Source organism: Bufo bufo, chromosome 4 (assembly GCF_905171765.1).
Source record: "Bufo bufo chromosome 4, aBufBuf1.1, whole genome shotgun sequence".
NCBI lineage: Eukaryota > Metazoa > Chordata > Amphibia > Anura > Bufonidae > Bufo > Bufo bufo.
Genome location: NC_053392.1, coordinates 31,178,192 through 31,205,769, shown reverse-complemented (window position 1 = coordinate 31,205,769; position 27,578 = coordinate 31,178,192). Strand labels below are relative to the sequence as shown.

The 27,578-nt window shown below is 43.3% G+C and overlaps 1 protein-coding gene across 1 annotated transcript in view; it reads right to left on the bottom strand.

Annotated features, from left to right (window-relative positions):
• Positions 1-311: 311 nt before the first annotated feature.
• Positions 312-27,578, bottom strand: part of LOC120997108 — a 43,085-nt gene continuing 15,818 nt past the window's right edge. Inside the window, exons 3-4 of the mRNA XM_040427047.1 lie at positions 723-1,283; positions 312-567 (exon numbers count right to left, since the gene is read on the bottom strand). Coding sequence (XP_040282981.1) covers position 567; positions 723-1,283 — 562 coding nt within the window. The 3' untranslated portion in view covers positions 312-566. The remainder of the gene's footprint in view (positions 568-722; positions 1,284-27,578) is intronic.

Genomic DNA, 27,578 nt, shown 5'->3' with positions numbered 1-27,578 from the left:
CCGTTGGATCTGGTGGAGTTATGAAGAGGCGCTGCCAGTTTTAAATATAATACAGCTTCCTGTCTTACATTTAGACCATTGTGTACGCCTAAAACAGGCGTAAAAAATGATGACTGAGACAGGCCTGCCGGCCCGACCCCTCCGCCGCCACTCCATGGCCACTTTTTTAGACCTGGTTGGGATAAGTCACAGATTGTGGCACAAATAACCTTTTCGCTGCAATCTCTGGCGGAAATATGCCTAATATAGGCGCATTACTGGATACTAAATGACCCCCTAAGTGCAGTGAAATGGAAATTAAACATCAGAGATTTTGAGATTCAAATTTCAGCAGTTTATTTATTAAGCTTGTTATATGTTGTCATAAAGATATAAACTTTGAGCGTGACCACCAGCCGTCTCTCCTCAGATACTAGTATTTTATAGGTATTCATTTATGTCTTTATTTCATTTGGTATACAAAAAATTCAAAATTTAAAAGGAAAAGCAAATCTTATAGTTAATATGCTACTGGGAAGATGTGTAATAGTTATAAGCAAAGCAGCAACATAATCTGATCATCTAGACCAGGGATGGACAACCTGCGGCTCTCCAGCTGTTGCAAAACTACAACTCCCAGCATGCCCAGTCTGCCTACAGCTATCAACCTACAGCAGGGCATGGTGGGAGTTGTAGTTTTACAACAGCTGGAGAGCCACAGGTTGGCCAACCCTTATCTAGACTAATCCTTATAGCAGGCCTTATTTTTTACTCCATTATTAAAGCATTTAATGCAGTTATTTCCGCTACACCGAAGTAAAGTCATTTTGCGATCGAGAACTCCCCAGTTTTTCCAAACCTCGTCCTCTGGTTTCTTCTTATCCTTGTCGAACACTTTGGTGTAAGCGAAGGCTCGGCTCGTGGGAAGGTTGTGTTTATTAAGTTTGTCGATAATGTTGTACTTCCCCTTGGGATCAGTGCAGGTCTGTACACAAGGGGAGTTCAGGGAGAAAAATACAACACAACCAGCGGCGGGGGTCCCCTCCAGTAGTTTGCTGATGGGAGACTTTATAGGAGCAGGGTTTAATAGGCGAGATTCAGCATGTATGTCAAATTTCTTCTCCTTTATGTAGGATGCGGCCACCATTCGAATTCCATTATAGATTTCCTTATTGACTATTTTTTTACTTATGCCGGCAGATTTATCCTCTTTCAGAGCCTTGTCAAGATCTTTGGTTTGTAAATCTTTGTTGCATTCTTCATTAGTAAACTTAACAAAATAGGCATACTGATCCTGCACACCCCTGTCAGATAATAAAACAAACCCGATTATATACTTAAAACCTATGTTATACTCATGTAAAATGAATATAGTACAGTAATTAAAAGTAATTTGCATTCCATACTTACAAACTTGTACTTATTTACAAATTAAATTATTTAGTATACTCCAGAGCTGCACTCACTATTCTGCTGATGCAGTCACTGTGTACCTATATTACATTACGTATCCTGCACTGATCCTGAGTTATATACTGTAAAATCTGCAAAAAAACTGTAAATCGAAACCAAAACTGTTGGAGCGTGGTGGATCTGTGGGACGCCACTGAAAGAACCTCTACACGCAAAAAGGTTTTTAGATCAGCGCAACGTATCGTGAGAACCAACTGTGTACATTACTGTGGCAAAACCAACCTCGCCACTGGGTTTTGGAGAGGACTGGCTGCTGGCCTCTTGCCCCTGGATTATGGGCCATATACTAACTTTTAAACCCCTGCACCTATTCAAGTGAATTTTGGATAGGTTTGTCCCCAAGTTATACTGTTTAAATTGATGTTAGTTATATGTATGGCCAATGTAAACTCACAAAGTTGTAACAATTTATAATAAGTGTAACTTGTCAGCTTGGGAGGAATATGCTGGGTGTGTTTCTATTGTGCCATTGTCCCATTGTGTGTTTAAATGGTGATGTCTGTTCTGTTGTCTGCACGTTTATTGGTGACTTCTATTTGTCTTGAGAGATAATTGGATTACACCTCGGGTGTCTCGAGGGCAGAGAGGAGGAAACCATGATGCATTGTGGGGATGTGTTGTGTCTGTGTGTCCTAAGTGCTGTTTATCTGTCCTATGTCACAGTCTTCATTCTGGTCCCCTAGGGGCGTGTACACCAGATGGGCTGTACTTACATTGTATGTGTTGTAAATTACTGATTGGTTGTATTTCAAACCCCTGTGGGCAGTACTATGTTTGTGGTTTATGAATAAAAGAGACTGTACGTGAAGTACAGTCAGACCACTGCTTGACCCTCAACACGGAGCCTTGTCTCGTTATTGGGGGGATTCACTGTATGCTGTTAGAGACTGATTGCCAGAAGTGTAAGATCCCTGTTCGTCTGCTAGCAGCTATTCGTGAGGTTCCAGTTTGGAGTCCTATTTTGTATCCAGTTCAGGAGTTTGGTGTTCTGCAGTAGCTGTGCCTGTCTCTCAGAAAGGGGCTTATCACCTAAACGGATTTTAACCCCTTGTCTGCGGAAGCAGTTCGTTACAATTACATTATCTATAAACGGGTGAACCCTATTGACTCTGAAAGTTTGGGACTACGTAGGAACTGTGTCCCTCCGTACAAAGATCAGAAGCCTTATATATATGGACTGATTACATGACATTTGCCATGGGGATTTCTGCCTATAAAAACATGTCTCTATACATATAGAGAACCAAAGTAGAATTCCATTTACAGTGAGATCAATTGATGAATTTGTGGTTTAGATTTTTAATTTTTTATCACTTATGTATATTTTTTATTGAATAAGATGTATATTACCTAGGTATATTGCGGTTTTACTATATAATAAATTTGTATGTTTCCACATATCCTCGAAATGTCTTGAGTGCCGGTTCATTTTCCTAACTATATACTGTATTATACTCTAGAGCTGCACTCACTATTCTGCTAGTGGAGTCACTGTGTACATACATTACATTATTTATCCTGTGCTGATCCTGAGTTACATCCTGTATTATACTCTAGAGCTGCACTCACTATTCTGCTGGTGCAGTCACTGTGTACATACATTACATTACTTATCCTGTACTGATCCTGAGTTACATCCTGTATTATACTCTAGAGCTGCACTCACTATTCTGCTGGTGCAGTCACTGTGTACATACATTACATTATTTATCCTGTGCTGATCCTGAGTTACATCCTGTATTATACTCTAGAGCTGCGCTCACTATTCTGCTGGTGCATTCACTGTGTAAATACATTACATTACTTATCCTGTACAAATAAAATAGAAAAGATACAGCGGCTCACCGCCTCTCTATATGGAAAAGGTGCTCTCCCCCAGGTCCCACCCTCAGGACCAAGTAAGAAAATGCGTCCAAACAACAGGTATGGGGGGGCACACTCCAAGAGGAAACACCAGGCAGTATAGTGATTATACACTTTAATGTGCTAAAATATTTGAGAACACACCCCTAAAACATAAATAAAATATGATTCATGTACAAATCAATGTAATGCACACTCAGTCACAATAAACCGCAGTGGAACCGCGTAATGGCTAATGGTTCCAATCCTATAATGTTGTCCACAATCAATGAGGCTGTCCACAATCTATGATATCCAGCAAGTGTCCAGATATTATGATGCTGAGGTCAATTGTGTTAAGCAGATATAGTGATACTATACAGTTCTCACCCAATAGCCCAGCAAACTGTTAGTAACAGTGATGAAATACGGGGCCCAATATAGTCCAGTGCACTTGTAATGTATAGCCCGTAGTTGTGGGCTCAATGCCGCTTACACACACAGTACCAGTAATATTCACGCTCCAAACCGAGCCCGGTCTTACCCGTCTTCACTGCTTGTCCTGCAGCGTTGGTCTAGGAGGCCGCACACCCGCAGCGTCCCATGTGATGTGCTTCTGCCGGTACGTGGCGTCCCACGTGACCTAGTAACCTAAGGGACCGGATGCCTGCTCGTGTGACGTAGGTATCGTGCGGCCGCTTTCAAATCAGTGCTGCTTTATCCGCTTTACTTTTCTTCCTTGCCGGCTTTATTTCTTTTCTTTGGTTTTAGGTGGATCAACGCTCACTCTAACAACCGCCAGACGCGTTTCAGGGTCTCACATTACAAGTGCACTGGACTATATTGGGCCCCGTATTTCATCACTGTTACTAACAGTTTGCTGGGCTATTGGGTGAGAACTGTATAGCACCACTATATCTGCTTAACACAATTGACCTCAGCATCATAATATCTGGACACTTGCTGGATATCATAGATTGTGGACAGCCTCATTGATTGTGGACAACATTAGAGGATTGGAACCATTAGCCATTACGCGGTTCCACTGCAGTTTATTGTGACTGAGTGTGCATGACATTGATTTGTACATGAATCATATTTTATTTATGTTTTAGGGGTGTGTTCTTAAATATTTTAGCACATTTAAGTGTATAATCACTATACTGCCTGGTGTTTCCTCTTGGAGTGTGCCCCCCCATACCTGTTGTTTGGACGCATTTTATTACTTATCCTGTAATGATCCTAAGTCACATCCTGTATGATACTCCAGAGCTGCATTCACTATTCTGCTGGTGGAGTTACTGTGTACATACATTACTTATTCTGTACTGATCCTGAGTTAAATCCTGTATTATACTCCAGAGCTGCACTCACTATTCTGCTGGTGCAGTCACTGTGTACATACATTACATTATTTATCCTGTGCTGATCCTGAGTTACATCCTGTATTATACTCCAGAGCTGCACTCACTATTCTGCTGGTGCAGTCACTGTGTACATACATTACATTACTTATCCTGTACTGATCCTGAGTTACATCCATTATTATACTCCAGAGCTGCACTCACTATTCTGCTGGTGCAGTCACTGTGTACATACATTACTTATTCTGTGCTGATCCTGAGTTGCATCCTGTATTATACTCCAGAGCTGTGCTTGATATTCTGCTGGTGTAGTCACTGTGTACATACATTACTTATCCTGTACTGATCTCGAGTTACATCCTGTATTATACTCCAGAGCTGCACTCACTATTCTGCTGGTGCAGTCACTGTGTACATAAATTACATTACTTATCCTGTACTGATCCTGAGTTACATCCTGTATTATACTCCAGAGCTGCACTCACTATTCTGCTGGTGCAGTCACTGTGTACATACATTACATTACTTATCCTGTACTGATCCTGAGTTACATCCATTATTATACTCCAGAGCTGCACTCACTATTCTGCTGGTGCAGTCACTGTGTACATACATTACTTATTCTGTGCTGATCCTGAGTTACATCCTGTATTATACTCCAGAGCTGCACTCACTATTCTGCTGGTGCAGTCACTGTGTACATACATTACTTATCCTGTACTGATCCTGAGTTACATCCTGTATTATACTTCAGAGCTGCACTCACTATTCTGCTGGTGCAGTCACTGTGTACATACATTACTTATCCTGTACTGATCCTGAGTTACATCCTGTATTATACTCCAGAGCTGCACTCACTATTCTGCTGGTGCAGTCACTGTGTACATAAATTACATTACTTATCCTGTACTGATCCTGATTTACATCCTGTATTATACTCCAGAGCTGCACTCACTATTCTGCTGGTGCAGTCACTGTGTACATACATTACTTATCCTGTACTGATCCTGAGTTACATCCTGTATTATACTCCAGAGCTGCACTCACTATTCTGCTGGTGCAGTCACTGTGTACATACATTACTTATCCTGTACTGATCCTGAGTAGTGTTGATCGCAAATATTGAGAAGGCTGCAATGTCTTTGTCTGAGCTTAGCAACATCCCTAGCAACCAATAGGAAAGTTGCCTATCCCTTTACTATATAAGAAACTCCCCTGCAGCCATTTTTTGCTGTTTTTTTTGCAGTTCTGAGAGAGAGAGCAGTGCTATTGCTGTGCTCTGTGCTTTGCTGTGTCATTACATTAGTTAGTTAGTTAGCTTATATATATAATACAGATAGTTAGTGGGAGATAGTCAGTGTAGGTTATATCCTGATATAGTGTAGCTGTTAGGTAGTTCTGCTGTCCATACATACATACATACAGGCTACAGACATAGTGCTTAGTGCACCAATCAGTAATATGTAGTCAGACCTGATAAAATGTGATATTGCATGTATTGCGCAAAAAATATGCGCATCATTAGTGCCAATGTGCACAAATCACAAAAATAATGACTGGAAATCCCGAATTCTAGAATTCGCTAATTTATTGCAAATATTAAGCAAAAAAAATTGTGAAATATCGTTAAAAAGAATATTGCCTATGCAGCTCATCACTAATCCTGAGTTACAGATGTAGTAGATAATACACATGCTTTATAAATCATATTATTTAAACTAAATGTGTTAAGCAAACACCTTCAATTGCAAAAAAAAAAACTTTGAGGTAGAAGCCAATTTTCCCAACTTAAGGGGGAAAAGAATTCCTTCCCGACTCCAATCAGGCAATCAGAATATCTCCCTGGATCAGCGACCCCTCTCTAGTAGCTATAGCCTGTAATATTATTACACTCCAGAAATACATCCAGGCCCCTCTTGAATTCCTTTATTGTACTCACCATCACCACCTTCTCAGGCAGAGAGTTCCATAGTCTCACTGCTCTTACCGTAAAGAATCCTCTTCTATGTTTGTGTACAAACCTTCTTTCCTCCAGACGCAGAGGATGTCCCCTCGTCACAGTCCTGGGGATAAATAGATGATGGGATAGATCTCTGTACTGACCCCTGATATATTTATACATAGTAATTAGATCTCCCCTCAGTCGTCTTTTTTCTAAAGTGAATAACCCTAATTTTGATAATCTTTCAGGGTACTGTAGTTGCCCCATTCCAGTTATTACTTTAGTTGCCCTCCTCTGGACCCTCTCCAGCTCTGCTATGTCTGCCTTGTTTACAGGAGCCCAGAACTGTACACAGTACTCCATGTGTGGTCTGACTAATGATTTGTAAAGTAGTAGGACTATGTTCTCATCACGGGCATCTATGCCCCTTCTGATGCAACCCAGTATCTTATTGGCCTTGGCAGCAGCTGCCTGACACTGGTTTTTACTGCTTAGTTTGCTGTTTATTAAAATTCCTAGATCCTTTTCTATGTCAGTGTTACCGAGTGTTTTATCATTTAGTATGTACGGGTGACTTGCATTATTCCTTCCCATGTGCATAACCTTACATTTGACAGTGTTAAACCTCATCTGCCACTTATCTGCCCAAGCCTGCAATCTATCCAGATCCCTCTGTAGTAGTATACTGTCCTCTTCAGTGTAAATTACTTTACACAGTTTAGTGTCATCTGCGAAAAAATTGATATTTTACTATGCAAGCCTTCTACAAGATCATTAATAAATATATTGAAGAGAATAGGGCCCAATACTGACCCCTGAGGTACTCCACTAGTGACAGTGACCCAATGTGAGTATGTACCGTTAATAACCACCCTCTGTTTTCTATCATTGAGCCAGTTACTTACCCACATACAGACGTTTTCTCCCAGTCCGAGCATTCTCATTTTATATACTAACCTTTTATGTGGTACAGTGTCAAATGCTTTGGAGAAGTCCAGATACACGACATCCATTGATTCGCCGCTGTCAGGTCTAGAACTTACCTCCTCATAGAAACTGATTAAATTAGTTTGACATGACCGATCCCTCATGAAGCCATGCTGATATGGTGTTATTTGGTTATTTTCATTGAGATCCTCTAAGATAGCATCTCCCAGAAAACCTTCAAACAGTTTACCCAAAACAGATGTTAAACTTACCGGACTATAGTTTCCGGGCTCTGTTTTTGCACCCTTTTTGAAAATTGTAAAGTATAGAGAATGAACGTTACGTGACTTATAAAAATACCTTTAATGATAGAGTAATGGGTATTGGTATGGCGGTACCTAGTAACTAATAATAAGTGATGTAATCCTTCAGAGGAGAAAAAATAATAATAAATAGAATGCATTGCAGGTCAATGGGTGTCGTCTATATTTGCCAGTGCACTTGCCCAAAAGATTATATTGGCAAAACTAAAAGGGAGCTCAGAAGAAGAATATGTGAGCGCCTCAATGACATTGTCAAATTGAACGACACCCCAGTGGCCCATCATGTCAATGAACACCACAATGGAGACCTGAAATCCATCACCTTCGCGGCCCTTTAAATCATTCCCCCCTCTCCAAGAAAAGGTGACTGGGACAGAAAAATCCTACAAAAGGAAACGGAATGGATTTACTGTTTCCGTTCCCAATCACCTGGTGGCCTTAATGAAAGATTAACATTTACTTGTTTCATTTGATCTTCACAACACCTTTTATGAGGGTGTCGTATCCGGTAAATTCTGCGATCAGCCTACTTCCACTCTCAGTCATTGTCATAAATGAACTGTAACTGGCCTTATCGATGCAAAAAAGCATAAATTTTTAATAGGCAATGTTATACCATTCGCCTCATCCTAGGTATGAATACGCAACATCCCCTCGGAATCTTGAGGTTATGTCCATTTCGGTATTTTAACTATACTAATAATGTATTATCTTAAGTCTAAAACTTTGTTTTCATTTCTAATCCTCTTATTCCCCAGTCTGCCTCTAAGGACGCTACAGCTATCAGCCTGTGTCCATTTTAGCCACTCTATAAGGTGGCTCTTTTCCCCTTTACCTGGCACCATATCTTTAATCCTAGCTATGCGCACTAACAGCGCATTCCTGGGACCTTCGGATCGCATGCCATTGTCCGATGCGTTCCACGGTGCGCTCCAAAGCACCGGAAGGGACGCGCGGACATGTGATGCGTTCCACCGGTGCGTTCCACGGCACCGGAAGTGACGCTTGTGGCGTCCGATCCGAGTGCAAACGGCGGGAAATACAAACCATAAATGGTTAGTAGGAGACCTGGCAGCCCCCGAGCCCTCCTGGAACATTGGGCCACCGATTTCTTGGCAATGTGTAAGTAATCCAAATTTATAGCACCTGATCACTCTATGTGGCACTGTTTGGATGACACTTTTTTTCTGACAATTTCATTTCAGGTTATCAGTAAATTGCCAAGATCAATGTTTCCTTACATCTGGACGGGGAGCTAAGTAAAAAATCTATTATCATCATTTTGTTATTATTGTATTATTATCTTTTTCTCACCCTCTGATGAGCCTTGCCTTAGGTGAAACGCGTAGGGTTCTTTTTTTGTATAAAGGAAGTGTTGGTGTGTGACTACCTGCGGCACACTGGACACTAACAATATATCTATATATCATTGTTTTTGTTGTTTTTCTATCTTCTTGATATTTGTTATATCCCATATCTATAGGGTTTTAACAGGGATACTCTAAGAGTAGGCACGGGGACAGGGAACCTCCACCACTAGGGAACAACCCTGGGCTGAGGATAGACTAGGGTTTTACAGGGTTAGTATCCCCTGTAGTCCCCTGATCATCCTCCTTTTGATTTATCTTTTTCTCGGTGCCATTCTATTTATTATTATTTTTTCTCCTCTGAAGGATTACATCACTTATTATTAGTTACTAGGTACCGCCGTACCAATACCCATTACTCTATCATTAAAGGTATTTTTATAAGTCACGTTCATTCTCTATACTTAACTTGATCTGACCCAGAAACGTGATTCTGTTGAATCTTCTTGGATCCTGTTTGTTTAATAAACTTTTTGAAAATTGGCACCGCATTTGGTATGCGCCAATCCTGTGTAACACTCCCTGTCAGTATAGAGTCAGAAAATATCAGAAATAAGGGTCTAGCTATGACATTACTTAATTCTCTTAGGATACGGGGGTGTATGCCATCTGGTCCTGGCGATTTGTCTATTTTAATCTTTTTAAATCGCTGATGTACTTCTTCCTGGGTTTCTTTTCCTCAGTGAATACATTGGAGAAAAAAATATTTAATAGCTTTGCTTTCTCCTCGTCGCTCTCTACTAGGGTTGAGCGAACCCAAACTGTAAAGTTCGGGTTCGTACCGAACTTTAGGATTTTTGGACCCCGGACCCGAACCCGAATGTTTAAGTAAAAGTTCGGGTTCGGATATTTTATGGTGCTTTTTGAAAGGCTGCAGAGCAGCCAATCAACAAGCGTTTAACTCTGTGTCCTTAGAAGCCATCACAGCCATGCCTACTAATGGCATGGCGGTGATTGGCCAGTGCAGCATGTGAACCAGCCTCTATATAAGCTGGAGTCATGTAGCGCTGCACGTCACTCTGCTGCTGCTGTGAGGGAGAGAATAGGAAAGAATCTTTAATCAGAAGTGCTTGTTAACTCAGCGATCTACTAAGATTTTGATTTGTGGGTGCAGTGCACAATCTTTTTACCCTGCCCTGAGCCCAGTGACCCAGAAAAATAACTTTTATCCATCTGTTAGTTAGGTGGGCGGCTGTGGCGGCCATTTTATGCAAGTTCTGTGCAACAGCACAGCATATGTGCATTTGTGACAGTCAAATAGAAGCTTCAACTACTACAATTATATTCTGGGTTTAAAAAAATCACCAATTTTTGGCAAGACCCTACATCTGTGGCCTTTGCAGCATTAGTCACTGTGCAATTTAAGCTAGAAATACAGCTATAATTTTCTGGGTTTCAAAAAACAAAATTTTTGGGCAAAATACTAAATTTTACAGCCCTTGCTGCATCTGTCAGTGTGAGATACACGCTTTAGATACCACTGTCATATTATGTTTAGAGATGTCCCGAACTATTCGCCGGCGAATAGTTCCCGGCGAACATAGCTTGTTCGCGTTCGCCGTGGCGGGCGAACATATGCGATGTTCGGTCCACCCCCTATTTGTCATCATTGTGTAAACTTTGACCCTGTACCTCACAGTCAGCAGACACATTCCAGTCAATCAGCAGCAGACCCTCCCTCCCAGACCCTCCCACCTCCTGGACAGCATCTATTTTAGATTCATTCGGAAGCTGCATTCTTAGTGAGAGGAGGGACAGTGTAGCTGCTGCTGATTTAATAGGGAAATCGATAGCTAGGCCAGTGTACTCAGTGTCCACTACAGTCCTGAAAAACTCATCTGATCTCTGCTGTAAGGACAGCACCCCAAAAAGCACTTTTTAAGGCTAGAACATCAGTCTGCTTTTTTTTTTCTCTGTGTAATCTATTTGCAGTTGCCTGCCTGCCAGCCTGTGTGTCAGGCTCACAGCGTATACTGTGCCCACTTGCCCAGTGCCACCACTCATATCTGGTGTCACAGTAGCTTGCATTTAAAAAAATTATAATTTTTGACTGTAATATAATAGCAGTCAGTTGCCGGCATGCGCGTGTGTTTCATGCCCTGCAAGTGCATAGTGTCACCAGCGCAACTCATATCTGGTGTCACATTCGATTAGATTTAAAGAAAAACAACAATTTTGACTGTGAATAAATAGCAGTCAGTTACACACATGTTTGTGTGTTTAAGGCCCAGTGCAGTGCATACTGTCACTTCAGCGCCATTCATATCTGGTGTCACATTCGATTATATTTAAAGAAAAACAACAATTTTGACTGTGAATAAATAGCAGTCAGTTGCATGCACGTGTTTGTGTGTTTAAGGCCCGGCTGCAAGTCCATAGTGTCACCAGCGCAACTCATATCTGTTGTCACAGTAGCTTGCACGCATAGTACAACTTAACTAATCGAAAAAAAATGACAGGCAGAGGCAGGCCACCCCGCAGGGGCCGTCGTGGTCGTGGTGCTGTGATTCCCTTTGGCCCTAGAATATTGCCCAGTGTTCAGAGGCCAGGTACCCTGAACTCGAAAAGTTCTGAGGACATAGTTGACTGGCTAACACAGGACACCCAATCTTATACAGCTTCCGCTCGGAAACCTTGACGCACTATCCTCCTCCAGCTCAGCTTCGGGCACCTCTCAAGTTACCACTCGCCCACCTGCTGCCACCACCAACACTAGCACCACAGCCGCTTCACTTGATCTGTCAGAGGAGTTATTTACACATAAGTTGGAAGAAATGAGTGATGCGCAACCATTATTGCCAGAGGATGTAGATAACAGGGATATGTCTCAGTCAGGCAGCATTACACACATGAATGTAAGGTGTGATGATGATGATGTTGTACCTGCTGCTGCTTCCTTTGCTGAGTTGTCAGATACAAGTGAAGCGGTTGATGATCACGATGTGTAAGTGGATGTCACGTGGGTGCCCACTCGAAGAGAAGAAGAACAGGTGGAAAGTTCTGATGGGGAGACAGAGAGGAGGAGGAGACTAGTTGTAAGCAGGGGAGGTCATCGCAAGGAGCTAGTGGCACAGTCAGACAGCATGCATCGGCACCCAGGGTCAGCCAGACAGCACACCAATCAACGCATGCTGTTGCCACCACCAGAATGCCGTCATTGCAGAGCTCCGCAGTGTGGCATTTTTTTTGTGTGTCTGCCTCTGACAACAGCGATGCCATTTGCAACCTGTGCCAAAAGAAACTGAGTCGTGGGAAGTCCAACACCCACCTAGGTACAACTGCTTAGCGAAGGCACATGATCGCACATCACAAACGCCTATGGGATCAACACATGAGTACAAGCAGCACACAAACTCAAAGCCGCCATTCTCCTCCTGGTCCAGCATCTTCAGCCACGTCAACCACTGCTGTCCTCCTTGCCCCCTCTCAACCATTCGCCACTCCGTCTCTCGCCTTGAGCAGTTCCTGCTCATCTGCCCACAGTCAGGTGTCTGTCAAGGACATGTTTGAGCGTAAGAAGCACAAAGTCACCCCCTTGCCCGGCGTCTGACAGCTGGCTTGTCTGAACTCTTAGCTCGCCAGCTTTTACCATACAAGCTGGTGGAGTCTGAGGCCTTCAAATTTGCAGCTATTGGGACACCGCAGTGGAAGGTAACCGGCCGAAATTTCTTTGCACAAAAGGCAATCCCCAACCTGTACTTGATTGTGCAAAAGGAAGTCATGGCATGTCAGGCACACAGTGTTGGGGCAAGGGTCCATCTGACCACTGATACCTGGTCTGCAAAGCACGGTCAGGGCAGGTATATCACCTACACTGTACATTGAGTAAACCTGATGATGGCTGCCAAGCATGGAATGTGTGACTCTGCAGAGGAGTTGGTGACACCGCCACGACTTGCAGGCAGGCCTGCTGCCACCTCCTCTACTCTTCCTACTCCATCCTCTTGCGGCTGCAACAATACCTAATTTTTCAGGTATGTCTACATGCCTATTTTTTCTGGCCTCTGGTGCTGCACTGTGGCTTCAAAACCCCCCCAAAAAAAGGGCACATACATGTGTCAATTCCCCTTTGTGATCGTTACCTTGTTGTGGTGAAGGGGCTTGCGTATCACAATGAAGCGACCACCTCTATGAGTGTGTTGGCAATGGCAATGTTGGCACACCCCAGATGATAAGGTCGTTGCTTCATTGTGAACAGACCAAAAGCGATCGGCTGGATAATCTTGCATAGAAAAAACATTAATTTTCTTTGTAATCATCTAAGGTGATCATTACTAGGCCAACAATGGGCCCACACTGCAGAATCATTGTTTTCTGGGTCACTTAACTGTCACTGAACTACCTCAGCACGACCATAGGCTTTTTAAAAAAAACATTGCCTGCAATCTCCCAAACGTGCGCACGAGCACAGTCATCACTACACCAAGATTGACGCATAGAGGTATAAAATTTATGTCATGAGTGTGTCAACTATTGACAACTCTTTGCGAGTGTCTAAAATCTATTCCATACACGTCCCCTGATAGGGGACGTAACAGGGATTAAACTAATAGGAATAGTACTATTTAACACACCACTCCTATCTGGTGGCACAGTAGATTGCACGTGCAGTGCTGCAAATTGGAAGTAGGAGGACCGACCAAGCATCTTTTTCCATCTCCCGGTTCCTAAAATCAATTCCATATACACCTCCACTGATAGGGGACGTAACAGGAATTAAACTGATAGGAATAGTACTACTTAACACACCTTATAATAACGCAGAGAGAGGCAACGCAGAGAGAGGAGTCTGAAGAAGAGGAGTCAGAGGAGGGAGGTGGCTTTGAGGAGGTGGAAGACCAACCACAGCAGGCGTCCCAGGGGGCTTGTTGTCACCTTTCGGGGACCCTTGGTGTTGTACGTGGCTGGGTGGAGGAAGAGACCTTTAATGACATCAGTGAGGACAAGGAACGCTACATGGCTAGCTTGGTATCTAACCTTGTGCAAATGGGGAGTTTGCGGTTGTGCAAATTGACTGTTTGCGGTTGTTTGTGGTGTGTTAAACGGGGAGTTTGGTCTGTCACTGTGAAGCAGGCGTAACCCTTACACTACCTGATCGATACAACATCATACCTGATGTTTTAAAGCACGTTATTCCAAACAATTTAGGAATGTTAGGTGATTTATGCCCTTTATGGATTAAAACCAGACTGCGTCAACTATGTAATTTTCCATGGGAGTTTTGCCATGGATCCCCCTCCGGCATGCCACAGTCCAGGTGTTAGTCCCCTTGAAACAACTTTTCCATCACTATTGTGGCAAGAAAGAGCCCCTGTGGGTTTTAAAATTCGCCTGCCTATTTGTCATGACCGGCGTCACGCAAAGGGAGGGAAATGGGAAGGCCCTGTCCAAGGGAGAGGGAAAGGTGGTGACCCCTGACTCACCTTGAGGCTGGCACCTGACTGCCCTGACGTCCCTAGACGGGTTCCTCACCCGTACGCCGATCACGTGTCTAAACCCTGGCTTTCCCTATAGATGAGCCCTGAGTAGTGAACGGGGCGGTGGGATCACTAATCCGCACCACTAACACTAAAGGAAAACACCAGGGAGAGGACAGACAATACAGACAAAACATATAATCCCAGGTGGACGACAACAGCAGACAACAAAAGTCCAACAGGGATCCGGAGGGTAACGTTATGGAACAACAACCAGGGAACACAGCTACACAGCTCCAGTGGGTCAGTATAGAAGTCCAGGCAGGAAGCTCTATATCTGGCAACCAGAGAAGTGGGAGAGGGGAACATAAAGAGGTTGGGAGTGCTGGACAAGAAACAACTGAGGAGAAGGAGCTACGGATCCCTGAGTGAGCCAAAAAGGGTTGCAAGGCAAACCCAGAAAGCTACCATTAAGAATCAGCACTATCTTTATACGTAGAGCGCGTGACACTATTGAAGTCTATGGCGGTTTGCACGGTTCGCCTTTCGCAAACATTTGCCGTTCGCGAACAGAAAATTTTATGTTCGCGACATCTCTAATTCAGTTATTAAAAAAACACCCTTTTCGGGCAAAATACTTAATTTGCGGCCTTTGCTGAATCTGTGACTGCAAAAACAAGCTTGAAAAAAAAATAATATTCTGGCTTTTAAAAAACACCCATTTTTGGCAATAACCTCCATCTGGTGCCTCTGCCGCATTAGTCAGTGTGTAATTTAAGCTAGAAATACAGCTCTAATTTTCTGGGTTTTAAAAAACACCCATTTTAGGCAAAATACGTAATTTTATAGCCCTTGCTGCATCTGTCAGTATGAGATACACGCTTTAGATACCGCTGTCACATTCTGTTATAAAAAAAACAGGAGAGCATCAAATAAGGGACGTGGCCCCAGTCGTGGTGCTGCTCGTGGAGTTCCTGTTTAGTGATGTCCCGAACTATTCGCCGGCGTACAGTTCACGGCGAACATGGCTTGTTCGCGTTCGCAGCGATGTTCGGTCCGCCCCCTATGCATCATCATTGAGCAAACTTTGACCCTGTACCTCACAGTCAGCAGACACATTCCAGCCAATCAGCAGCAGACCCTCCCTCCCAGACCCTCCCACCTCCTGGACAGCATCCATTTTAGATTCATTCGGAAGCTGCAGTCTTAGTGAGAGGTGGGACAGTGTAGCTGCTGCTGATTTAATAGGGAAATCGATAGCTAGGGCAGTGTTCTGTGAGGACAGCGTCCTGACAGCACCCCAAAAAGCCCTTTTTAGGGCTGGTACAACAGTCTGCTTTTTTATATATATATATATATATATATATTGCAGTTGCCTGCCCGTGTGTGAGAGGCTGCAGGCTCAGTCACAGACAGTACTGTGTGCACACCACTCATATAAGGTGTCACAATACCTTGCAAATAAAAAAAATCATTATATATATTATTTTTTTATATAATCGCAGTTGCCAGACAGTGAGAGGCTGCAGGCTCACAGACTGTACTGTGTGCACACCATTCATACAGGGTGTCACAATACCTTGCAGATAAAACTAAAGTCAATTTATTTTTTCTTTGTAATAAATATAATCGCAGTTGCAAGCCAGTGAGTGTCTGGCCCACAGACTGTACTGTGGCTACTGGCCAGGCCACCACTCATACCGTTACAGGGTGTCACAATACCTTGCAGAAAAAAACTAAAGTCAATTTATTTTTTCTCTGTAATAAATATAATCGCAGTTGCAAGCCAGTGAGTGTCTAACCCAAAGAGTGTACTGTTGCCACTGGTCAGGCCACCACTCATACCGTTACAGGGTGCCACAATACCTTGCAGATAAAACTAAAGTCAATTTATTTTTTCTCTGTAATAAATATAATCCCAGTTGCAAGCCAGTGAGTGTCTGGCCCACAGACTGTACTGTGGCCACTGGCCAGGCCACCACACATACCGTTACAGGGTGTCACAATACCTTGCAGATAAAACTAAAGTCAATTTATTCCCCGTTCGAAAAATCAATTCAATAAATGGACCCCAGATTGGGGACGTAACAGGGATTAAACTGATGAGAAGAGAGAACTACAGAAAATACCACTCATATCGGGTGTGAGAGTAAATTGCACGGCGCAGACTCAGTGACCGTGGATTCAAACAAAGGGGAGGGAGCCAGCGTTTTTTTAACCATCTCACCGTTCGAAAAATCAATTCGATAAATAGACCCCAGATTGGGGACGTAACAGGGATTAAACTGATGAGAAGAGAACTACAGAAAATAACACTCATATCAGGTGTGAGAGTAAATTGCACGGCGCAGACGCAGTGACTGTGGATTCAAACAAAGGGGAGGGAGCCAGCGTTTTTTTAACCATCTCCCCGTTCGAAAATTCTATTCAATTCACCTTTCGCGGACCCTTGGTGTTGTACGTGGCTGGGTGGAAGAAGAAACCTTCAATGACATCAACGGGACATGGCTAGCTTGGTATCCAACCTTGTGCAAATGGGGAGTTTGCGGTTGGGCAAATGGACTGTTTGCGGTTGTTTGCAGTGCATTAAAAGGGGAGTTTGGTCTGTCAATGTCTGTGAAGCGGGCGTAACCCTTACACTACCTAATAGATACAACATCATACCTGATCGTATACACACACTGGATGTTTTAAACCACGTTGTTCCCGGGGGTAGCTCGTGCGTTAGTTTTTAGATTAGGAGCGGTAGGGACCAAGTGTTATAGCACAGAGTAACTGCAGACTCAATTGTGCCTCAACACTAGTGATTGAGAACCACCTAATAGAAAAGAGATTGCAAATGCAATGATTTAGGATGAAGGACTAAGTGTATATCCAGCAATTGTTCATATATACAAACAAAGTAAGCTCACTGCTGACAATCAAGCGTGGGATGAACGAATGCTAGGAGGTAGTATATAAGGGTGAAGTAACCTTTATCTACCGCACCTATAGTTTTAAACTATTCTTTGTTCTCCCGTTATGATATTTTTATAAATAAAACGAAATAAATGTTATGTTTTAACAGACCAGAAACGGGAGTTTAGTAGTCTAGGTAACTAGGCTATTTGAATTAAATTATAAGTTGATGATCCCGGGTCCACTGGGTCCTTTGAAAATTATGTCTTTATGGATTAAAACCCAACTCTGCGTCAACTATGTAATTTTCCATGGGAGTTTTGCCATGGTTCTCCCTCCGGCATGCCACAGTCCAGGTGTTAGTCCCCTTGAAACAACTTTTCCATCACTACTGTGGCTAGAAAGAGTCCCTGTGGGCTTTAAAATTCGCCTGCCTATTGAAGTCTATGGCGGTTCGCCCGGTTCGCCCGTTCGCGAACATTTGAGGAAATTCGCGTTCGCCATTCGATAAACTGAAAATTTTATGTTCATGACATTTCTATTCCTGTTGCAGGGAGAGGACGTGGTCGATCTGTGCCAGCTATACGCACAAGTGAAACCCCTTCCTCAGGTGTGAGTAGGCGACAGAACCTTCAGTGGTATTTGGTCGAGCCTGATGTGGCCCTTCGAATGGTGAGGCCAGAACAAGTACAGGCGATAGTAGATTGGGTTGCTGACAGTGCCTCCAGTTCCTTCACATTGTCTCCCACCCAGTCTCCTGCTGAAAGATCAGAGTTGGCACCTGCAGCCGATGTCCATCAGTCTTTCACCTCACCCCCTTGCAAATCAGCCAAGCAGTCTGAGCCCCAAGTCATGCAGCAGTCTCTTCTGCTTTTTGATGACTCTGCTAGCACGGTTTCCAAGGGCCATCCACCTAGCCCTGCACCAGAAGTGGAAGAGATTGAGTGCATCGATGCCCAACCACTTATTTTTCAATACTGTATGAGTACATGGGGGGACCATGTCTTGAATGATGACGAAACACAGGTGGCAACTGCTGTGGCTTTCGAAAGTGTGCAGACCGACAAGGAGGGCAGGGGTGAAGACTGGGTGGAAGATGATGTGGAGGACGATGAGGTCCTCGACCCCACATGAAATCAATGTCATGCAAGTGACCTGTGTAGAGGCGGTGGTCGCACAGAGCCACAAGCACAGCAGAAGAGGGAGCAGGGTGCAAAAGCGGAGTGGCCGTCCCCTAGACAGAATGCCTTCTACTGCCCACTTCAGTATGGGACCGAGCACACCAAGGCCAGCTCCAAGGAGTTCCCTGGCGTCTCAGTTCTTAAGACAATGTGCTGATGACAAGACACGAGTGATTTGCACGCTGTGCAATCAGAGCCTGAAGTGAGGCATAATTGTTCTCAACCTGAGCACAACCTGGATGACCAGGAATCTAAGTGCAAAGCACGAGCTGCAGAGGAGTAGACACCTCAAAAACCAAGAAAGGTCTCTGGCTCCTCCTGCTTCCTCTTCTGCTGCAGTCTCGGCCTCTTCATCCACCTCTGGAGTGACAGTGCTACCTGCCACCCCGCAAACAGAGGAACTGCCAGCAACACCACCACCTGGGTCACCAAGCATCTCCACAATGTTTCACGGAAGCGTTCAGCTCTCCATCTCCCAAACACTGGAGCGGAAGAGGAAGTACCCCCCTACCCATCCGCGATCCCTGGCCCTGAATGCCAGCATTTCAAAATTACTGGCTAGGGTTGAGCGAACCCGAACTGTAAAGTTCAGGTTCGTACCGAACTTTAGGATTTTTGGACCCGGGACCCGAACCCGAACATTTCAGTAAAAATTTGGGTTCGGTGTTTGCCGCTTTCTTGGCGCTTTTTGAAAGGCTGCAGAGCAGCCAATCAAAAAGCGGTTAACTGTCTGATCTTAGAAGCCATCACAGCCATGCCTACTAATGGCATGGCTGTGATTGGCCAGTGCAGCATGTGACCCAGCCTCTATATAAGCTGGAGTCACGTAGCGCTGCATGTCACTCTGCTGTGCTTAGTGTAGGGAGAGGATGCTGCTGGTGATTTAAAGGAGAGAATAGGAGAGAGTCTTTGCTCAAAATCTGAATCTAACTCAGATTATTTTATGCAAGCTCAGTGCACTAGCACTGCATCTGAGCTTTTGGGACATTGAAAATCCCAATTGTTTTGGCAATATACAACATCTGGATTAGTCAGTGTGCAATTTAAGTTAGAAATACAGCCATCATTTTCTGGGTTTTTAAAAACACACTTTTTGTGCCAAAAAACACTATTTTCCAGATCTGCAGGCAATGACAGTGACTGCCCAGCTTCGTCAGAAATGCAAAGGTGTCACACATCCACGGACATACAAATCATATAGTACCAAGCAAAAGCATAGTCCCAACGCGTTTCACTGGCAGTCAGCCAGGTCATCAGGGGACCTATATGCAAAACAAAACAGAGTACACACATATACACAATTACGGAAGTATCCACGGCGCCTCCAAGTGTATTGGGGCCAGCCAAGAAAAGAGCAGTATTGTATAAACAACTGGTACTTAGCTTCTCAATGTGCAGCGGTTCAGGGTCAACTCCTCCTGCGTATGGCAGTAATGGCAGTGAGTGCCAGTATTGGCGTTCATTTAAACCAGCGCGGGCTGGTAGATCCGCCCCTCAAGGAGTCACATGCTCCGATCACGCGGGTTGTGACATCACTAGTCACGAGTGCGCCGCGTCGCGAAAAGGAGTCACATGACCGGGACTCAGACTAGAGGTGTGTCAGGGTAGCCCCATGTCCGTCCCCTACAATTGTGTAGCAGTGATTCGGATAGCAGTAGGGGCGGAGATATGGAGAAGAGGAGTTGAGAGATAGTTTAACTCAGCCAGCCCCAAATATCCATATAGACATAGTGGCATAAATAGCCAAATAAGGTGCGTCATTCCTATAGAGTCATAGAAAGCGCTACCAAGGTATTTAAGTAGCAGGATCATTGGACAGGTAAGATTTAGAGAGACACAGTCCTGATCAAAAGTTTAAGACCACTTGAAAAATGGCAAAAAATCATATTTTACATTGTTGGATCTTAACAAGGTTCCAAGTAGAGCTTCAACATGCAACAAGAAGAAATAAGAGTGAGACAAAACATTTTTTGAGCATTCAATTAATTGAAAATAACGATTAAACTGAAACAGGCTGTTTTTCAGCTGATCCAAATTTTAGGACCACATGCCTTTAAAAGGCCAAATCTGTGCATAGATGTGGATTCATTGTCATTTTCTGTCAGATGATCACATGTGATGGCAAAGGCAAAAAACTCTCCCTTTTTGAACGTGGTCGGGTTGTTGAACTGCATAAGCAGGGTCTCTCAAAGTGCGCCATCGCTGCTGAGGTGGGACGCAGTAAGACAGTCATTTGGAATTTCTTAAATGATCCTGAGGGTTATGGAACAAAAAAGCCAGAGGATCCAATTGTCTGTCCGTCAAGACACTGGACGATCCTCGACCCAAATTAAGGCCCTTACTGGTGCTGACTGCAGCCCCATAACCATCAGACGGCATCTGAGACTGAAGGGCAGATCCACGGATCCGCGGATCCGCAAAACACATACGGACGTCTGAATGGAGCCTTACAGGGGGGTCCCCATATAGACTCCCTGATTACCCCCCTGTCATTGATCACCCCCCTGTAAGGCTTCATTCAGACGTCCGTATGTGTTTTGCAGATCCGCAAATCCACGGATCCGCAAAACACAGACACCGCGGATCCGCAAAACACGGACACCGGCAATGTGCTTTCCGCATTTTGCGGATCCGCACATTGCCAGAACTATATAGAAAATGCCTTTTCTTGTCCGCAATTGCGGACAAGAATAGGACATGTTCTATAGACTCTACAAAAAACGCAGTGTTCGCCCGATCAGGCCTGATCTTGTGCGCACACTTGCGTTCAGTCTGCCCCACCGCAGTGACAGAAATTATTTTTTTCGGATCACTGCAAAAACACCGTAAAATCACTGCGGCGCTATAAAAAGATCACTTTAGAGGGGCATGGCGAGTTCATAGAAATTTTGTTTTTTGGCACAAGTTAGGGGAAATTGATATTTTTTATTTTTTTCTTACAAAGTCTCATATTCCACTAACTTGTGCCAAAAAATAAAATCTCACATGAACTCACCATACCCCTCACGGAATCCAAATGCGTAAAATTTTTTAGACATTTATATTCCAGACTTCTTCTCACGCTTTAGGGCCCCTAAAATGCCAGGGCAGTATAAATACCCCACAAATGACCCCATTTCGAAAAGAAGACACCCCAAGGTATTCGCTGAGGGGCATAGTGAGTCCATGAAAGATTGAATTTTTTGTCACAAGTTAGCAGAAAGGGAGACTTTGCGAGAAAAAAAAATTAAAAATCAATTTCCGCTAACTTGTGCCAAAAAAAAAAATCTTCTATGAACTCGCCATGCCCCTCACGGAATACCTTGGGGTGTCTTCTTTCCAAAATGGGGTCACATGTGGGGTATTTAAACTGCCCTGGCATTTTAGGGGCCCTAAAGCGTGAGAAGAAGTCTGGAATCCAAATGTCTAAAAATGCCCTCCTAATAGGAATTTGGGCCCCTTTGAGAACCTAGACTGCAAAAAATTGTCACACATGTGGTATCGCCGTATTCAGAAGAAGTAGAGCAATGTGTTTTGGCGTGTCTTTTTACATATAACCATGCTGGGTGAGAGAAATATCTCTGTAAAATGACAACTTTGTATAAAAAAATGGGAAAAGTTGACTTTTAGAGAGATATTTCTCTCACCCAGCATGGGTATATGTAAAAATACACCCCTATAAACACATTGCCCTACTTATTCTGAGTACGGAAATACCACATGTGTGACACTTTTTTGCAGCCTAGGTGCCCAAAGGGGCCCAAATTCTAAAGAGCACCTTTAGGATTTCACAGGGCATTTTTTACGCATTTGGATTCCAAACTACTTCTCACGCTTTAGGTCCCCTAAAATGCCAGGGCAGTATAAATACCCCACAAGTGACCCCATTTTGGAAAGAAGACACCCCAAGGTATTTCGTGATGGGCATTGTGAGTTCATGGAAGTTTTTATTTTTTGTCACAAGTTAGTGGAATATGAGACTTTGTAAGAAAAAAAAACAACATAATTTTCCGCTAACTTGTGACCAAAAAAAAAACTTCTATGAACTCACTATGCCCATCAGCGAATACCTACTTTCCGAAATGGGGTCATTTGTGGGGTGTTTCTACTGTCTGGGCATTGTAGAACCTCAGGAAACATGACAGGTGCTCAGAAAGTCAGAGCTGCTTCAAAATGCGGAAATTCACATTTTTGTACGATAGTTTGTAAACGCTATAACTATTACCCAAACCAATAAATATACACTTATTGAATTTTTTTATCAAAGACATGTAGAACAATACATTTAGAGAAAAATTTATATAGAAATGTAGTTTTTTTAAAAAAAATTACAACCGAAAGTGAAACATTTTATTTTTTTGCAAAAATTTCTGTAAATTTTGATTAATAGCAAAAAAAGTTAAAATGTCAGCAACAATGAAATACCACAAAATGAAAGCTCTATTAGTGAGAAGAAAATAAGGTAAAATTCATTTGGGTGGTAAGTTGTATGACCGAGCAATAAACCGTGTAAGTAGTGTAGTGCAGAATTGTAAAAAGTGGTCTGGTCATTAAGGGGGTTTAAGCTAGGGGAGCTGAGCTTTAAACCATTTGGTTGTGAGGTCTTCAATTCAATTATCCACCAGATCGCCCTTTGCAGGATTTTCCTGTCCCAGTTGCCTCCTCTTTTCAACGGAGGTACGAGTTTAATGGCCATGAATGTCATGCCCTCAATTTTACCGTTGTGGCTAGTTTCTACATGTTTAGCCAGTGGGGTGTCCCGACCGTTTCTGATGTCACCTAGGTGTTCTCCCACCCGTCTTCGAAATTCCCGGGTGGTTTTGCCTATATACTCAAGGCCGCAGTGACATGTTGCCTTGTAGATGAATCCCCTTGATCTACAGTTGAGAAAGCACTTGATGGAATACATTTTGCCTGTTACATTACTGCAGAATTCCCTACCCCTCATGATAAAGGGATAGGCAACACACCCACTGCAACAAAAGCAGCCAGCTAGTGGTTTAAGCACCCGTGTTTGGTTTGCTGAAGTGACTATGCACCAAACGATCCCAGAGACTGCGGCCCTTGCGATACGTGATTTGTGCCTCTGGTGCAACAATTTGTTTGATGTCGGGATCCAGAAGAAGGATACCCCAATGTTTTGAGATGACACTTCTCACTTCCCCTGTGGCACCATCATAGGTACTAATCAATCGTATAGTGTTCTCTGCAATTTTTGTTTTTTTGGGGTGCAGAAGTTCAGTTCGACTTTTAAGTCGGGCTCTTTGATAGGCTTGCTTAAGGACAGAGTCAGGATAACCCTTTTCTTTAAACCTAACTCGTTCTCCCACCTAGGTGGCATCAGATACGGTCGGGACACCCCACTGGCTAAACATGTAGAAGCTAGCCACAACGGTAAAATTGAGGGCATGACATTCATGGCCATTGAACTCGTTCCTCTGTTGAAAAGAGATGGCAACTGGGACAGGAAAATCCTCTAAAGGGAGACCTGGTGGATATTTGAATTGAACCGAGGGATATACTAGGGGAAGAGACCTAGCATCTGTCTCCCTCTTTATCTGTATCCCTATGTTTCGTAAACTCACCCTCCCAGCAAGTGTTTACATTTCACACCTGCTTCTCCTCTCTACCTTTTTCATTTGGTGGTGTATTACTACTAATGCATGTAGTCTCTAATTAAATTATTGGGCCTACTATTTTAACCATTGACTAATAAAAGTTATTTTTTAAGGCAACCCCACTGTTCAATTATACTTACAATATTTATGGGTGCCATACAGTCAGGTCCATAAATATTGGGACATTGACACAATTCTAAACTTTTTGGCTCTATACACCACCACAATGGATTTGATTTGAAATGAAACAAACAAGATGTGCTTTAACTTCAGAATGTCAGCTTTAATTTGAGGGTATTTACATGCAAATCAGGTGAACGGTGTAGGAATTAAAACAGTTTGAATATGTGCCTCCCACTTGTTAAGGGACCAAAAGTAATGGGACGATTGGCTTCTCAGCTGTTCCATGGCCAGGTGTGTGTTATTCCCTCATTATCCCAATTACAATGAGCAGATAAAAGGTCCAGAGTTCATTTCAAGTGTGCTATTTGCATTTGGAATCTGTTGCTACCAACTCTCAAGATGAGATCCAAAGAGCTGTCACTATCAGTGAAGCAAGCCATCATTAGGCTGAAAAAACAAAACAAATCCATCAGAGAGATAGCAAAAACATTAGGCATGGCCAAAACAACTGTTTGGAACATTCTTAAAAAGAAGGAACGCACCGGTGAGCTCAGCAACACCAAAAGACCTGGAAGACCACGGAAAACAACTGTGGTGGATGACCGAAGAATTCTTTCTCTGGTGAAGAAAACACCCTTCACAACAGTTGGCCAGATCAAGAACACTCTCCAGGAGGTAGGTGTATGTGTGTCAAAGTCAATAATCAAGAGAAGACTTCACCAGAGTGAATACAGAGGGTTCACCACAAGATGTAAACCATTGGCGAGCCTCAAAAACAGGAAGGCCAGATTAGAGCTTGCCAAACGACATCAAAAAGCCTTCACAGTTCTGGAACAACATCCTATGGACAGATGAGACCAAGATCAACTTGTACCAGAGTGATGGGAAGAGAAGAGTATGGAGAAGGAAAGGAACTGCTCATGATCCTAAGCATACCACCTCATCAGTGAAGCATGGTGGTGGTAGTGTCATGGCGTGGGCATGTATGGCTGCCAATGGAACTGATTCTCTGGAATTTATTGATGATGTGACTGCTGACAAAAGCAGCAGGATGCATTCTGAAGTGTTTTGGGCAATATTATCTGCTAATATTCAGCCAAATACTTCAGAACTCATTGGACGGCGCTTCACACTGCAGATGGACACTGACCCAAAGCATACTGAAAAAGCAACCAAAGAGTTTTTTAAGGGAAACAAGTGGAATGTTATGCAATGGCCAAGTCAATCACCTGACCTTAATTACGATTGAGCATGCATTTCACTTGCTGAAGACAAAACTGAAGGGAAAATGCCCCAAAAACAAGCAGGAACTGAAGACAGTTGCAGTAGAGGCCTGGCAGAGCAACACCAGGAATGAAACCCAGCATCTGGTGATGTCTATGCGTTCCAGACTTCAGGCTGTAATTGACTGCAAAGGATTTGCAACCAAGTATTATAAAAATGAAAGTTTGATTTATGATTATTATTATGTCCCATTACTTTTGGTTCCTTAACAAGTGGGAGGCACATATGCAAACTGTTGTAATTCCTACACCGCTCACCTGATTTGGATGTAAATACCCTCAAATTAAAGCTGACAGTCTGCAGTTAAAGCACACCTTGTTCCTTTCATTTCAAATCTATTGTGGTGGTGTATAGAGCCAAAAAAGTTAGAATTGTGTCGATGTCCCAATATTTATGGACCTGACTGTTTATATTATTGTGGTTTGACTGGTTTCAATCCCAGTTAAGTGATCATTCTACCAAAAAAACACTTTTTTGGCAATATACAACATCTGGATTAGTCAATGTGCAATTTAAGCTAGAAATACAGCCATCATTTTCTTGATTTTTAAAAACACATTTATTTGCCAGATTCCACAAGTTTTCAGGCCTTGCAGCATCAGCACGTGTGAAATTCCAGGGTTATATACTGCTGTCAAATTCAGTTATTAAACAAACACCCGTTTGGGCAAAAAAAAAATTGTTGGCAGCCTTTGCTGCAGATGTCATTGTAAGATGCCGCCTTTACATACTGTCTTTCTATTCAGTTATTTGAAATAAAGCCATTTTGGACACAATTCTATGATAGCGTCCTAGTGTGGATCAGGGCGTGTGAGATACACCCTGTATATACAGAGGCTATTCAGATATTTAAAATACCGCCAATTGGTGCACAAATCTTTAATTGAGGCCTACTGTGGGTCAGGCCGTGTGAGATACACCCTGTTTATACAGGGCTTATATTCTTCCATTAATAAAACACCCTTTTTGGGGCAAAATGCACAATATTTCAGGCCTTGCAGCATCTTGCGGTTTGAAATTCCAAGGTTATATACTGCTGCCATATTCAGTTATTAAACAAACACCCGTTTGGGCAAAAAAAGTTTATTTGGCAGCCTTTGCTGCATATGTCATTGTGAGATACACCCTTTATACATTTGGGTTATATTCAGATATTTGAAATACCGCCATTTGGTGCACAAATCTTTAATTCAGGCCTACTGTGGGTCAGGCCGTGTGAGAAACACCCTTTAAATACAGAGGCTTGATTAAGGTATTTGAAATACAGCCATTTTGGGCAATCAATTCTTTAATTGAGGCCTAGTCTAGTTTAGGCCGTGTGAGATACACCCCTTACATACAGGGGTTTGATGCTGGTATTTGAAATATAGCCATTTTGGGCAAACAAATCTTTAATTGAGGCCTAGTCTGGTTCAGGCCGTGTGAGATACACCCTTTACATACTGTCGTTCTATTCTACTATTAATTAAACACCCATTTAGGGCAAGATCCTAAATTCGAGAAATGTGAGGAGAGCGTCAAGGGACGTGGCCCAGGTCGTGGTGCTGCTGGTGGAGCTCCTGTTGCAGGGAGAGGACATGGTCGATCTGTGACAGCTACACGCACAAGTGAAAACCCTTCCTCAGGTGCGAGTAGGCGACAGAACCTGCAGCAGTATTTGGTCGGGCCTAATGCGGCTCTACGAATGGTGAGGCCTGAACAAGTACAGGCGATAGTAGATTGAGTTGCTGACAGTGGATCCAGTTCCTTCACATTGTCTCCCACCCAGTCTCCTGCTGAAAGACCACAGTTGGCACCTGCAGCCGATGTCCATCAGTCTTTCACCTCACCGCCTTGCAAATCAGCCCAAAATTTAGTAGGT